This window comes from Scyliorhinus torazame, chromosome 3 (genome assembly GCF_047496885.1).
Source record: "Scyliorhinus torazame isolate Kashiwa2021f chromosome 3, sScyTor2.1, whole genome shotgun sequence".
Taxonomy (NCBI): Eukaryota; Metazoa; Chordata; class Chondrichthyes; order Carcharhiniformes; family Scyliorhinidae; genus Scyliorhinus; species Scyliorhinus torazame.
In genome coordinates this window covers 293,398,179-293,414,631 of record NC_092709.1, presented here as the reverse complement: position 1 = coordinate 293,414,631, position 16,453 = coordinate 293,398,179, and the positions used below count along the sequence as shown (strand labels likewise).

Sequence of the window (16,453 nt, the reverse complement as noted above, 5' to 3'; positions counted from 1 at the left end):
GATGATGGGGATATTTGTGGACCCTCCTCCTCCATGAGTTGTTTAATTGTCCAGCACTATTCACGGCTGGATGTGGCAGGACTGCAGAGCTTAGATCTGGAGCATTGGTTGTGGAATCGCTTAGCTCTATTATTTGCTGCTTCTGCTGTTTGGCACACAAGTAGTCCTGTGTTGTAGCTTCACCAGGTTGACACCTCATTTTTCGGTATGCCTGGTGTTGCTCCTGGCATGCTCTCCTGCGCTCTTCATTGAACCAGGGTTGTACCCCTAGCTTGGTGGCAATGGCAGAGTGGGGGATATGCCGGGTTACAGATTGTGGTTGAACACAATTCTGCTGCTGCTGATGGCCCACAGGGCCTCATGGATGCCCAATCTTGAGTTGCTAGATCTGTTCAAAGTCTATTCCATTTAGCACAGTGGTAGGGCCACACAACACGATGGAGGGTATCCTCAATGTGAAGATGGGACTTTCGCTCCACATGTGCCGATGCATCTGCAGCAGGCAGATTGATGAGGATGAGGTCAAGTATATTTTTTCCCTCTTGTTGGTTCCTTCGCCACCTGCTGTAGTCCCAGTCTAGCAGCTATGTCCTTTAGGACTTGGCCAGTTCAGTCTGTGGTGGTACTGCCAAGCCACTCTTGGTGATGGACATTGAAATCCCCCACCCAAAGCATATTCTGAGCCGTTGCCACCCTCAGTCCTTCCTCCAAGAAGTGTTTAACAGGAGGAGTACTGATTCATCAGCTGATGGTGGCCGGAAATCAGCAGGAGGTTTCCTTGCCCATGTTTAACCTGAAGCCATGAGTCTTCATGGGGTCCAGAGTAGATGTTGAGGGCTCCCCGAGCAACTCCCACACGACTGGCCACAGTGCCGCCACCTCTGTTGGATCTGTCCTGCCGGTGAAACAGGACACATCCAGGAATGGTGATAGTGCTGTCTGAGATATTGTCTGTAAGGTATGATTCAGTGAGTATGGCCATGTCAGGCTGTTGCTTGACTAGCCTGTGAGACAGCTCTCCCAACTTTGGCACAAGCCCACAGATGTTAGAAAGGAGAACTTTGCAGGGTCGACAGGGCTGGGTCTGCCATTGTCGTTTCCGGTACCTGGTTCGATGCTGGGTGGTCCGTCCGTTTTCATTCCTTTTTTGTGTTTTCGTAGCGGTTGAATACAACGGAGTTGCTTGTTCAATCATTTAAGAGTTAACAGCATTGCTGTGGGTCTGGAGTCACATGTGGGCCAGACCAAGTAAAGATGGCAGATTTCCTTCCCTGAACGACGTTCGTGAACCACATGGGGTTTTCCAACAATCGACAATGGTTTCATGGTCATCATTAGACTTTTAATTCTAGATATTTTTTATTGAGTTTAAATTCCACCAACTGCCGTGGTGGGATTTGAACTCGAGTCCCCAGATCATTATCCTGGGTCTCTGGATTACTAGTCCACTGACAATACCACTACGCTACCGCTTCCCCACTGTACGAACATGTAACATTTCCTTGAATCTGTCCTAAACTCCCCTGAGCTGCAGGGTTTCCCAGAATTTGCAGAAACCTGTCTCTAAGGCAGGTTTGTTGTAAGACTCCCAGACTCATTGGGCGCAGATTGGTCCCCACCCCAGTTCCACCTCCGTTAAAACAGGAAGTGGTGGATTAGGGTCAGGTTTGAGATTTTAAGAATTTTTACATCAGAGCCAACTCCAACCTACACATTTTTACGGATTACAATTATCCCCTGTTATTATGTAAGTGAACTTAAGCAAAGAAAATTTACTGTCAACATTAGCCTCTTTAGATGTGTTCAAGAGATAATGAAAAAGTCCAATTCAATTATACATGAGTTTTGTCTATTATTAGTTGCTGAGTGTTACCAAAGGATCCTGTTAACAATAGTAATATAGATGTAAAATTAAGATTAGCTGAATATAATACTTCACAGAATTACAGTGTAGAAGAAGGCCATTTGGTGTATGGAGTCTGCACTGGCTGCCTAGTCTCACTCCCTTGTCTTATCGCTGTAACCTTTCACATTCCTTCATTTCAGATATCAATCTAATTCCCTTTTGAATACCTTGATCGAACCTGCCTAGAGCACTACCCTCTCAGGAAGTTCTGTCCAGACTCCAACCACGCTCTGAGTGAAAATAGTTTTCCTCACATCACTTTTACTTATTTTGACAATTATTTTGCATCTTTGTCCTCTAGTTCTAAATGTGCCCTTGAGAGGGAGCAGCTTCTCACTATTTACCCAGACCATACCCTTCAGGATCTTGAAAATCTCTATCAAGTCTCCTCACAGCCTCCTTTTCGACAGGGGAAAATCAGGCCCAACTTCTCCAATCTACCCTTATAGATGCAGTTCTTTATCCATGGAATAATTCTGGTGAATCTTCTCTGTACTCTTTTCAATGCTTTCACATCCTTCCTCAAATGTGACACCCAGAATTGGACATAGTACTCCAGATCAGGCATAACTAGTGCATTTTATGGATATAATTTCTTCTGGTCGTGCATTGGTTAATATTGGTCCCATAACATGGGCGAAATCCTCCGGAAACGGCGCGATGTCCGCCGACTGGCGCCCAAAACGGCGCAAATCAGACGGGCATCGCGCTGCCCCAAAAGTGCGGAATGCTCCGCATCTTTAGGGGCCGAGCCCCAACCTTGAGGGGCTAGGTCGGCGCCGGACGAATTTCCGCCCCGCCGGCTGGTGGAAAAGGCCTTTGGTGCCCCGCCAGCTGGCGCGGAAATGACATCTCCGGGCGGCGCATGCGCGGGGGCGTCAGTGGCCGCTGATGGCATTCCCGCGCATGCGCAGTGGAGGGAGTCTCTTCTGCCTCCGCCATGGTGGAGACAGTGGCGAAGGCGGAAGGGAAAGAGTGCCCCCACGGCACAGGCCCGCCCGCGGATCGGTGGGCCCCGATCGCGGGCCAGGCCACCGTGGGGGCACACCCCGGGGCCAGATCACCCCGCGCCCCCCCCCCCCAGGACCCCGGAGCCCGCCCGCGCCGCCTTGTCCCGCCGGTAAGGTAGGTGGTTTAATTTACGCCGGTGGGACAGGCATTTTAGCGGCGGGACTTCGGCCCATTCGGGCCGGAGAATCGAGCGGGGGGGCCCGCCAACCGGCGCGGCGCGATTCCCGCCCCTGCCGAATATCCGGTGCGGAGACTTCGGCAACCGGCGGGGACGGGATTCACTCCAGCCCCCGGCGATTCTCCGACCCGGCAGGAGGTCGGAGAATCTCGCCCCATGTCTTTGCACGCTGTTTTAACATGGTTTCTAACCAGTTTGTATTGCAAGACGAAATTCAGTCTTTATTAGTGTCACAATAAGCTTACATTAACACTGCAATGAAGTTACTGTGAAAATCCCCTAGTCGTCACACTCTGGCACTTATTTAGGTACACTGAGGGAGAATTCAGAATGTCCAATTCACCTAACAAGCACGTCTTTCGGGACTTGTGGTACTTGAGGAAGAAACCGGAGCATCCGGAGGAAACCCACGCAGACATGGGGAGAGCGTGCAGACTCTGCAGACAGTGACCCAAACTGTATTAAGGAAATACATTTATATTTCTATCTGGACTTTATTTTTGTGCTCATTAGAATGTAAGAGGTTGTTTCTGGGAATGGAATATTTATTTCCCATTGAATACCTGGCATCAAACAGTCATGGATCAGTATTGTAACTCACAAGGGACCCACGGGGCCCGGTGATTAGGTTCCCCGTGAGTCACTTGGAGTACAAGCTTGACCTCTGCGTGGCGGAGCCCTGTCTCAGTGGGAGAGGAAATCCGAGTATATAAACCCGACCGAGTGTGAGCTGGGGCGGTAGTACCATCTGGGGCCTGTGTACATAGTCTTTTCGTATCTCTGTAAATGAACCTATCGTTCCCAACGCTTCTTGTGTGGCTGCTTCTGTGAACTCAATAATCAGGATGCAGACTAAACCTTGGTCTAACTTGCCGCATGAAAGAACCTTGGGCGGTATTCTCCGACCCTCCGCGCTGGAATCGTGCCCGGCGCGGGGGCGGAGAATAGACGTTTAGGCCGAAAAACTGCTGTGACGGCGCTTCCGTGATTCTCTGCAGACCCGCCAGTCCCGCGCGCGTGATCGACACGGTGCCAGTTGGGGGCCGTTGGAACAGGCCCCCGCGGCGATTCTCTGCGGTCGACCGGCCGAACTCCCGCCGCCGTGGTTTACATGTGGTACCACCCAGCGAGGGCTGTGACCCACGGCCGCGGTGGAGGTCCTGGTGGGGGGCGAGGGTATCTGACTCTGGGGAGGGCCTCTGCGGTGGCCAGGCCTGTGATCGGGGGCCACCGATCGGCGGGCGATCGCAATCTGGGAGGGACCGACCTTCCTCCGCGCGGGCCCACTGTGTGGCTCCGCCATGTCGGCTGCACCCACGCTGAGGTGGCCCGCCGTGCGCATGCACGAACCCGCTTGCGACCACCGTGCGCATGTGCGGCTGCACAGGCTGGCTAGCAGGGCCCCACCGGCAGCCAGAGCTGCGGGATGCATGCCGGGGCTCTGCTCGCCCCCTGGAAAATGGAGAATCACCCCGGACTTTCGAGGAAAAAATCCAGAATGATTCTCGTCCGTTTTCCAGCAGGCGTGGGGATTTAGTCCCCAGGAGGGAGAATCCCGTCCCATAATTCTAAGCCTTAAAAAGTCAACACTGCTTGCATCAATGGAACATTTCGATTCTCACATTTGCTTTTTTATGTTGTTTCAGAGTAAGATGCCAAATTATTCAGATATTACGGTGAATTGTGGCCAATTTTGTTTTGTGTATTTTATTTCCCAAGTTGCAACTAAATTGTGACATTCAATGAAATAATCTTTACACGGACTGAAAAAACTTCATCTTTTCTGGAGTGGGAAGGTCATAATGGAGTCCAAATAATCATACCATGACTTGAATGGACAATACTTGATGGACAAATGGCCTGTTTTTACTTTCATACCAACAATCCGGTCCACCTTTGAAGGAAAGAGAACTGTACCGATCCATGAACGTACTCGGCACTCTGAATGATGATCTACCTAAATGCTCGAAATGTATATTTCCTGCATCTCACTTTTTCCAATCTCTGTTATGCTTTAATACCGGTCGTTAAACAATAGTTAAGAAATACAATTTTGTGTGGACCTCTCCCATGTTGTAACGTCATAAAGTTCTGCTCCACTGAAAGCAATAACCCTTTTTTTTATCATGGCATCAGTGTGATATCAAAGCTTTGACTTTTATCCATCAATTTTCAGCCATGCATAATAAATATCAACTTATTTATTTTTAGGTCCACTGAGATTCGTCTCACAGACAAAGTCAGTGTCGGCTTATGCAGGAGACATTGTCCTACTGAAATGTGAAGTTACCGGTGAGCCTCTGCCTTCCATTCATTGGCAGAAAAACTACAATGATCTGAAGTTAAGTGCCGATGACACACGCGTGGCTGTTCTCCCCTCTGGATCCTTGGTGATAAGTAAGCTTCAGGCAGGGGATGGCGGGTCCTACCGTTGCTTGGCGGAAAATCCTGGAAGCTCGAGAACTGGAAATGATGCTGACCTTCAAATTTTATCTGGTAAGAGGATGTTAAGTGCAATGATTTCTCTTAAATGTAATCAGTACTGCAGCACAGCAAGTATTTTCCTCATGTCCATTGAAGGTGTTTGTTTTCACTTTTCACAGCAACAATTAAATTGAACCTTAAAGAAATGCAGGAATGCTTGGTTTTCTTCCTAATTAAATAGTCCATTTGTGCAATTGCTGAGAATATGAGAAGTGTCTGTATTTAACACCTACAAATCAGGCAAAAGACAAATTGCACAGTAAAACTCCTTCTAATCAGCAATATCATAAGCCTTTGCACTAACCTCAGTAAAACATTCTCATACTGCACCAATGTAACATTTCAATTTCCCACAGGAGCCATCCTCTTGACCTTTCGATGTGGTGCCAAGTACGATTGCCCAAAGTCGTTTCGCTTAAGACTATTACTAACTAGCAGATGCAGAAAATGTTCAGGCTAGCAGCCAAAGCTGAATTTGAAGCCAGGGATAAAAGAATAATGTGCTGAAAGAATCTTAATGCAAAACAGGGCACGAGTAGGCATTTCAACTATGCCGTGTATAAATACTTTGGTTTGTGTAATGATTCCCCACAGGACGATTTTTGGGTTGTGGAAATTATTTTTCGTTTCCCCTCATGAGACTAACCGTAACTTAGTTGTGGCAATCTGCAAACCATATTTCACAGTTGTTTCTGCTGCATCCTGTGCATATTTGTACTGACAGAGAATTTCAAAATCAAGGACAGGGCAGCAATAGGGAAAGAATAACCTGCTTCTTAGCTGCCAACACTGCTTTATTTCCACCTCATTCCTTCAAATATTGAGCATTGATTTAAAATACGAAGGTTGAACTGGAACCGGGGGCATCATTCTCCGACCCCCCGCCGGGTCGGAGAATGGCCGTTGGCCGCCGTGAATCCCGCCCCCGCCCCCGCCGAAGTCTCCGAAGGGAGAAAAGTCGGCGGGGCGTTAATGGCGCCGCTGCCGGGGAGAATGGCACGGGTCTGCGCAAGGCAGCCGATTTTCGGCCTGCCGATATTCTCCCTTCCGGATGGGCCGAAGTCCCGTCGACGTGATGACCGTTTACGTCGACGTGAATCAAACCTCCTTTTCATCGGCGTGACCCGGTGCTCCAGGCTCACGCCGACCAGCGAGGAGGTGAGTGACGGCCTGGGGGGTTGGCTCTGGGCAGGAAATGGCGTGGCCGCAGACTGATTGCGTGAGGAGAGGTGTGTCTCGGCTTGTGTGTGTGTGCGGCGGGGGGGGGGGGTGGTTAGAGTAGGCTGGGCTCCGGGGGAGTGCCGGGAGGGGGTCCGTGCCGGGGTGGAGGTTGGGGGTTGGGGAGGGGGTCCGTGCCGGGGTGGAGGTTGGGGGGGGGTCCGTGCTGGGGTGGAGGTTGGGGGGGGGGGGGTCCGTGCCGGGGTGGAGGTTGGGGGTTGGGGAGGGGGTCCGTGCCGGGGTGGGTGATGGGAGGGCAAATGAGTTGGTCCACCTGGCCAGGTGCCAGCCTCCAACAGTTGGACCCATGCGGTCCATGCCACCTGGCTGGGGGGAGGAGGGGATATGGGCAATGATGACATGTCGTCGTTCCCCTCCCCCCCACCAGGCCGTCATGTTTTCAGACCATCCAGCGATGTTGGCCGCCGTGGTGGCAGCCGCTCATGTCTATGTTGCCCTGGATGAGGAGGAGGAGGAGGAGGAGGAGGAGCGTGCCAGAGAGGCGGCGCAGGCTGCCGCAGAGGGGCAGGCGGCAGCCGCCCAGGCTGGAGGGACACCTCACCGACAGGACGAAGAGGGGGAGGAGGACGTCGCGGCCCCACGGCAACGGAGGCACCCGAGGGCGCCCCGTGTGTACCGGCCCCGGCAGTCATTCCAGGACCTCACGGACCGGGAATGCAGGAGGAGACTCCGGATGAGCCGGGAAACCGTGGCACACATCTGCCACCTGCTGGCACACCTGTCACCGCGTGGCACTGGCGGGGGACACCCTCTCCCCGTGTCCGTCAAGGTTACGGTGGCCCTGAACTTTTATGCAACGGGGTCATTCCAGGCACCGAGTGGGGACCTGTCCGGCATATCGCAGACATCGGTGCATCGGTGCATCCGGGCAGTGACAGATGCCCTTTATGCCATGGCGCACCGCTACATCCGCTTCCCCGTGGACCGGGCCAGCCAAGATGCCCGGGCCGTGGGCTTCTCTGCCGTTGCCGGGTTCCCCATGGTCCAGGGCGCGATCGATGGGATGCACGTCGCCGTGCGGCCACCTGCAGAGAACAGGGCCGTGTTCACTAATAGGAAGGGGACCTATTCAATGAACGTACAGGTGGTCTGCGACCACCGCATGATGATCCTGCACGTCTGCGCCCGTCACCCAGGCAGTGTACACGACTCATTCGTGTTGTCGCGGTCATCCATCCCCGGCATGTACGAGGGACGCCATCCCCGGCTGAGGGGCTGGTTGCTGGGCGACAGGGGCTACCCATTGCGATCGTGGCTGATGACGCCTATACGGAGGCCATGCAATGAGGCGGAGAACCGCTACAATGATGCCCATGTAGCGACAAGGGGAGTGATCGAGAGGTGCTTTGGCGTGCTGAAGATGCGTTTCAGGTGCCTGGACCTCTCTGGGGGCGCCCTCCAGTATCGGTCAGATAGGGTCGGCCGCATCATTGTGGTGTGCTGCGTCCTGCACAACATAGCCCAGCAGAGGGGCGATGTGCCGCAGGCAGAGGAGGGCGGAGTGGAGGAGCAGCAGGAAGATGCCCAGTCCTCCCCAGATGAGGGGGATGGGGGCAATGGTCAGGGGAGACGGGGTAGACACAGGCGGGTGGCTGTCCACCGTTACCGGCTGACCCAGCGGGCACGGGACAGACTGATAGACGCCCGCTTCACTGACTAGATGGGCGTGGGAATCGGGTAGTATGGCCACAGACTGCACACCATGACAACAGCCGACCACCCACACCCCCCACCCATCCACCCACCCAGCACCCTCACCCCCCTCCCCAACCCCACACACCCCACCCGCATGCACACCACCCCCCCACCCCCAATTGCCGATCCACCGGCGGCACAACGGGCCGGGCTCACCCAGTTGCGGGTGGACGCGTGTCTATCGCAGGCCATGGAGGATGATGACAACCCGCCTCCGATGAGCTCCTGGCTCTACATCGTTGGACTATGTCTGACCCATGGCCACAGTACCACCATCCACCCGGACCATCCCTGCATGCGGCTGTGACACTGCAGCGCACGGTCCCGTCCTCTGCCTGGGGGATGTTGATGGCGGCCCAGGGGGTAGGGGGCAGACTCACCTGGGGCTGAGGTAAGACCACCCGTCACACACACACTTGCGCTCAACGTACATGACACGCCCGCACACTTTGGACAGAGCACAAAGGCAGCTTCGGTAGGTGTAACATTGACTTTAATAACCAAAGGAGTTCATGCACGTGCCCTAGCCCCTAAAACTCATCTGTGCCCTGCACCCGTGCCAACTTACTCAGTGTCTAATTGTTTGGCCTTACGGGCCCTTTGACTACGTCTACGTGGTTCCCCAGACGGTACAGCAGAACTGGAGGTGGACTCCTGTGATTCCTGCCCTCTGACACTGGATCCCTTTGGCGGCCGTTTCCTGGGGCGTCCTGGCCTAGATGGGCCAGGCTGCGGCCCGGGCGACTGGGATGGCGAGCTGCCAGCCTGTCCTGCCCGTTGCCCACCCGATGCACCTGGGACGGAAGGGGGGGAGTCCGAGGTGTCGCGGTGTACCGGGACCTCCCCTACAGAGGGAGCCGGGACGGACCACACCACCTCCTCCTCCCTCGGGGTGCCCGATGGCCCCCAGGCCTCTACATGGGTGGGGGATGCGAACGGACTGGCCATCCGACACGCCCCCGACATCTGGCGCTGCCAGTCCTGGAGGCCCGTGCTGGTATCGACAGGGGTCTGCAGGTTTGCAGCCATGGAGCCCAGGGGGTTGTCGAACCCTGTCTGCGACAGTGCAACGCCAGCTCGCACATGGCCACTGGCGCCGATGCCCTCAGCGATGGCCTGCTGAGACTGGGCCATGGCCTGCAGAGACTGGGCCATGGCCTGCAGAGACTGGGCTATGGCCTGCTGAGACTGGGCCATGGCCTGCTGAGACTGGGCCATGGCCTGCTGAGACTGGGCTATGGCGTTGAGCGCCTCTGCCATCTGGTGCTGGCACTGGCTCACGGCCTCCTGTGAGAGGGCAGCCATTTCCTGGGCCACAGACGCCGCCTGCACGGAAGGCCCCAGGCCTCGCAAACCGTTCCCCATGTCTGACACCGTCGCACCCATTGCCTCCACCGCGGACGCCACCCGTGCGGTGTCAGCCTGGGTGGCACGCATGACCGGGACCACTCCCAGCTCCTGGACGCGGGTGGACTCCTCCACCTGCGACCGCAGCCGCCGCAAGCCACCCGTCACCCTATTCGCTCGTCTCCGTGTCGGTGGTTGCATCGGATCTATGTGTGGGTGTGGTAACTGCAGGAACCCGGGATCCATCTGGGCGGCAGATGTTCACTTGGCCTGGGCTGCCCTCCGACCGCCCGGTCCCTCTGCTGCTCCTACCTCCACCTGCTGTACCGGGACGGCTGTGTTGTGCGCACCAGTGAGTGTACCAGACGCCTCATCACTAAAGTGCCCAACCGTGGTGAGTGTTTCTGCGATGGTGGAGGGTGTTGGTGACAGCAGTGGCGTTGTGTCGTGCTCTTCGTCCCACTCTGAGTCCATGGCACTTTGGGGTGGGGGTTCGTCTCCACCCATCCACTCTGAGTCACTGTCCGGTATTTCGTCTTCCCGGGTAGGGGTGTCCTGGGTAGTGCTGTCCCGGCTAGTGCTGTCCCGGGTAGTGCTGTCCCGGGTAGTGCTGTCCCGGGTAGGGGTGTCCTGGGTAGTGGTGTCCCGGGTAGGGGTGTCCTGGGTAGTGCTGTCCCGGGTAGGGGTGTCCTGGGTAGTGGTGTCCCGGGCAGGGGTGTCCTGGGTAGGGGTGTCCTGGATAGTGGTGTCCTGGGTAGTGGTGTCCTGGCTCGGATGTGACGGGGGCCTGTGGCTGCCCCCCTCATCTCTGGGTGGTCGCTCCCGCACGTGACGGGGGTGTCGTCTCCCTGTTGCTCCAGGTCTCTCCGTCTCCCGTGGTGTGCGAGGGGCATCCTGCGGGCGTCGCATGCTGGAGGGTCCGGGTCTCTCCGTCTCCCATGGTCTCCGAGGGGCATCCTGCGGGCGTCGCATGCTGGAGGGTGCGGGTCTCTCCGTCTCCCGTGGCCTCCGAGGGGCATCCTGCGGGCGTCGCATGCTGGAGGGTCCGGGTCTCTCCGTCTCCCATGGTCTCCGAGGGGCATCCTGCGGGCGTCGCATGCTGGAGGGTGCGGGTCTCTCCGTCTCCCGTGGTCTCCGAGGGGCATCCTGCGGGCGTCGCATGCTGGAGGGTGCGGGTCTCTCCGTCTCCCGTGGTCTCCGAGGGGCATCCTGCGGGCGTCGCATGCTGGAGGGTCCGGGTCTCTCCGTCTCCCATGGTCTCCGAGGGGCATCCTGCGGGCGTCGCATGCTGGAGGGTGCGGGTCTCTCCGTCTCCCGTGGTCTCCGAGGGGCATCCTGCGGGCGTCGCATGCTGGAGGGTGCGGGTCTCTCCGTCTCCCGTGGTCTCCGAGGGGCATCCTGCGGGCGTCGCATGCTGGAGGGTGCGGGTCTCTCCGTCTCCCGTGGTCTCCGAGGGGCATCCTGCGGGCGGTCTGCATCTGCGGGGATGGGTGCCTGGACGTTTGGTCCTGCGATACACAATGAAGCATGCATGGTTAGACATCAGGCAGTGATCAGGTGATACGGGGGAGGGGGATATAGGGGAGGGGGGATATGGGGACGGGCTGTTGGTGGCCCGTGGTGGTGCATTGCAGAGGTTAAGGTTAGGGCTGGATTCACTTGGGGATATGGGGGATATGGGGGAGGGGGGATATGGGGGACGGGGGATATGGGGGAGGGGGGGATATGGGGGAGGGGGGATATGGGGGAGGGGGATATGGGGGAGGGGGGATATGGGGGAGGGGGGGATATGGGGGAGGGGGGATATGGGGGATATGGGGGAGGGGGGATATGGGGGAGGGGGGGATATGGGGGAGGGGGATATGGGGTATATGGGGGAGGGGCGGATATGGGGGAGGGGGACATGGGGAGGGGGATATGGGGGATATGGTGGAGGGGGGTATATGGGGGAGGGGGGATATGGGGGAGGGGGAGATATGGGGGAGGGGGGATATGGGGGAGGGGGGGATATGGGGGAGGGGGGATATGGGGGATATGGGGAGGGGGGATATGGGGAGGGGGGATATGGGGAGGGGGATATGGGGAGGGGGATATGGGGGATATGGGGGAGGGGGGATATGGGGGATATGGGGGAGGGGGGATATGGGGAGGGGGGATATGGGGGAGGGGGATATGGGGAGGGGGATATGGGGGAGGGGGGATATGGGGGAGGGGGGGATATGGGGGAGGGGGGATATGGGGGATATGGGGGAGGGGGGGATATGGGGGAGGGGGGATATGGGGATATGGGGGAGGGGGGATATGGGGGAGGGGGGATATGGGGGATATGGGGGAGGGGGGATATGGGGTATATGGGGGAGGGGGGATATGGGGAGGGGGGGATATGGGGGATATGGGGAGGCTCACCCTGCCTGTTCTGACGAGGTCGTTCACCTTCTTGTGGCACTGGGTGCCTGTCCGTGGTGTTAGGGCCACAGCGGTGACGGCCTCTGCCACCTCCCTCCACAGACGCCGGCTGTGGCGTGGGGCAACTCTGCGGCCGTGCCCGGGATACAGGGCGTCCCTCCTCTGCTCCACCGCGTCCAGGAGCGCCTCCACATTGCGTGACTCGAACCTCGGGGCTGAGCGACGGCCAGCCATCAAGTCGGGTGTTGCGGTCGGCTGTTCCGGTCGGGTGGGGGGGTGCTGCGCGGCCTTATGAGCCGTCACGCCGTGCAACGCGTATGACGCTGCACGGCGTGAACCACTGCGCAAGCGCGGATCCCGTTACGTCGCTGCTAGCCCATTTCGGGCCGCAGACTATCGGCCCATTTTTATGACGTGACGCAAGTGGGATTTGCGCCGTTTTTTGCGCCGATCGGCGGACTTTCCGCCGATAATGGAGAATTTCACCCCAGAAATCAGCGGCGTCATTCTCCGACCCCCCGCCGGGTCGGAGAATGGCCGTTGGCCGCCGTCAATCCCGCCCCCGCCGAAGTCTCCGGTACCGGAGATTGGGCGGAGGCGGGAATCGGGCCGCGCCGGTTGGCGGGACCCCCCGCTCAATTCTCCGGCCCGAATGGGCCGAAGTCCCGCCCAGAAATTGCCTGTCCCGCCGGCGTAAATCAAAGCTGGTATTTACCGGCGGGACCAGGCGGCGTGGGCGGGCTCCGGGGTCCTGGGGGGGGCGCGGGGCGATCTGACTCCGGGGGGTGCCCCCACGGTGGCCTGGCCCGCGATCGGGGCCCACCGATCCGCGGGCGGGCCTGTGCCGTGGGGGCACTCTTTCCCTTCCGCCTCCGCCACGGCCTCCACCATGGCGGAGGAGGAAGTGACTCTCCCCACTGCGCATGCGCGGGAAACTGTCGGCGGCCGCTGATGCTCCCGCGCACGCGCCGCATTTCCGCGCCAGCTGGCGGGGCAACAAACGCCATTTCCGCCAGCTGGCGGGGCGGAAGTCCCTCCGGCGTCGGCCTAGCCCCTCAATGTTGGGGCTAGGCCGCCAAAGATGCGGAGCATTCCACACCTTTGGGCCGACGCGATGCCCGTCTGATTGGCGCCGTCTTTGGCGCCAGTCGGCGGACATCGCGCCGTTGGGGGAGAATTTCGCCCAAGGTGTTTAGTTAAAATACTGATATGCCCATCCTTGGCCTGATGCAATGTCCCAGTGAAGTCCGTCACAAGCTGCAGGATCAACATCCCATCTTTCAGTTGGGCATGTTGCAGCCCTCTGGACTCAACGTTGAGTTCGGCAGCTTTAGATTGAGAACTTTTTCCTCCATCTTAAACCCCTTTTTAAAAATATCCCATACATGTATTGCCTCAATGCAAACCCCTTCATTCCCCCTTCCACACCAGGCCATCTGTCTTTTGTTCACACAGTCGCTACATTTTGTTGCGGCCTCTCACAGCTACAGTTTATTATCTGATAAATTCTTCCTTTCTTTTATGGGCAGTACGGTAGCACAGAGAGTAGTACTGTTCTTCACAGCTCTAGGTCATTTGGACATTCTGAATTCTCCCTCTGTGTACCCGAACAGGAGCCGGATATTGGCGACTAACAGCTTTTCACAGTAACTTCATTGCAGTGTTAATGTAAGCCTACTTGTGACAATAAAGATTATTATTCTAGTTCTGATGAAGAGCCAAAAGGACTCAAAGCATTAACTCTGCCTTTCCTCTTTACAGATGCTGCCAGACCGGCTGAGCTTTTCTAGAATCCTTTATTGTTGTGGTAGATTGTAATGTGCACCTTTGGTTTCAATTGAAATTCTGTGTGCGCTGGCTTAAACGGTTTATTTTCAGAAGGTCTCTAGAGAACAGAGAGCGAGTGATGAGAGAGGTAGTTCTCAGATACAAGACCCCACTGTTAAAAAAGACTCGAACCAGGAGAGTTCTTTCCCAAAGTCGCCATGCTTATATTTCTAGTAATGCCTACGTTGAATGAGGAGTCTACAATCATGCGATTGTGAGAAGAGATTTGAAGGGACAACCTTGCTGGAAGTGAGCAAAAGATGATAGAAATTTACACCCTTAAGATTGGTGGTGAGTTACCTTCTTGAACTGTTGCAGTCCCTGAGGTGTAGGTACACCCACAGTGCTGTGAGAGAGAGTTACAGCTTTTTGACCCAGCAACAGATTTGATTTGATTTATTATTGTCACATGTATCAGTATACAGTGAAAAGTATTGTTTCTTGCATGCTGTACAAATAATGCATACCATACATAGGGAAGGAAGGAGAGACTGCAGAATATAATGTTACAGTTATAGCAAGGTGTAGAGAAAAGATCAACTTAATACGAGGTAGGTCCATTCAAAAGTAGAGTTTAAAAGAGTTAGAATGAAGTTTTAGAAGCATAGAACGAGAGTAAAAGATAGAACGAGAGGGTGTGCTGGGCACAGCTTGCAAGAACAGTGAAGGAACTGTGATATATTTCCAATCAGGATGGTGGGGGTTTGGAGGGGAACTTCCAGGAGGTAGAGATTAAGAGCGTTGGCTTATAGACTAATGGTGGAATTCTCCCATGCCTCTGCCAGTGGGTTCAATGGGTTTTGGGGAGGGACTAGAATTTGGCAGGTAGCCCAAAAATTGTTTTTCTGCTGGGATGAATTTCCCATGGGATGCCCGCCATGGCGGATCGGGAAACCTGCTGGAGACCAGCATGAAACTGATTTGCATCCCACTAATGAGGTACTAATGAAGGGCTGACTACAATCTTCCACACACACATCCCACTCTTTGCTACGCCAGCGGGAAAACGTACCTGTGCAAAACACATTTGGAACAATGTCGTGTGCAGATGTTGGGACTCACCTGAACAATATCTGGGCTTCCTTTTGAGTTCAGGATCGAGGCCGATGGAAACCCTGGACCCCAGAACTCCACAGAAATTAGCCGAAGGGCCATCTACAGTTGGATCTCCCAGGCTAGGTGTCATGGAGGGGATCCATTTTCCAGCCTCAGAGTGTTCCTGGAGATCCATCTTCTCTCTCAAGAGATCCATCTTCCGGTCTCAGAATGCTCCCGGAGATCCAGCCTTATTTTCAGGAGGTCCATCTTCTTTCATCAATTGTGGGCCAGTGATGTCAGGCGCCTTTTCAATATGGCACCCAAATACGACGGCAGACTATGCACCATATAGGCCTGCTCCAACACGGATTATGGAGCAAAGCATCCGGTCCCATAATGAGCTCTGTGCTGGAGAATGTGGCTGATTTCCTCGTTGGTCTCCCAAGCAGGAAAACCCCACGTCCCGGCCCCCGCCACAGGACTTAATCTGCAGATGGGAGAATATTGCTCTAAGTAACTGTATTCATTGTACTTTTAATATATTTAATGTAACTGACTAGTTAAGATAGAGTGTAGTTATTAGTATTCAATCTTGTTCAGCAGTTTTTGTTTAAGCCATGAACCATGTGGCTTTATTCTTTTGGTAAATACCTGGGATTTTGAATTCTAAAAAAGGATAAGCATTTGAGTGTAATATTTAATAATCTTTATTAGTATCACAAGTAGGCTTACATGAACATTATAATGGAGTTACTGTGAAAATCCCCTCGTCACCACACTCCGGCGTCTGTCCGTGTACTCGGAGGGAGAATTCAGAATGTCCAATTCACCTAACAAGCACGTCTTTTTTTGGGACTTGAGGGAGGAAACTGGAGCACCTGAAGGAAACCCACGCAGACATGGGGAGAACGTGCAGACTTCGCACAGACAGTGACCCAAGCCGGCAATCGAACCCGGGTCCCTGGCGCAGTGAAGCAACAGTGCTAACCACTGTGCTTCCATGCCGCCCTTAATAAACAGTTGGATGGTGTAAAAGAGCAAAGAAATAAAGATAAATGTCTCCACAGTTAGGCCATGGTTACAGTTATTGTGCAGTGTTGGGGGTTCTGTTGAAGCGGAGATAAAGCATTATAAGATTCACCAACATAATGCCGGAGATGCATATAGAACATAGAACATAGAAAATACAGCACAGAACAGGCCCTTCGGCCCACGATGTTGTGCCGCCCTTTGTCCTAGATTAATCATAGATTATTATAGAATTTACAGTGCAGAAGGAGGCCATTCGGCCCATCGAGTCTGCACCGGCTCTTGGAAAGAGC

The 16,453-nt window shown here is 55.2% G+C and overlaps 1 protein-coding gene across 1 annotated transcript in view; it reads left to right on the top strand.

The window, feature by feature from the left end:
* Positions 1-16,453, top strand: part of dcc (DCC netrin 1 receptor) — a 1,735,814-nt gene that overhangs the window by 802,510 nt on the left and 916,851 nt on the right. The window contains exon 3 of the mRNA XM_072497411.1: positions 5,307-5,591. Coding sequence (XP_072353512.1) covers positions 5,307-5,591 — 285 coding nt within the window. The remainder of the gene's footprint in view (positions 1-5,306; positions 5,592-16,453) is intronic.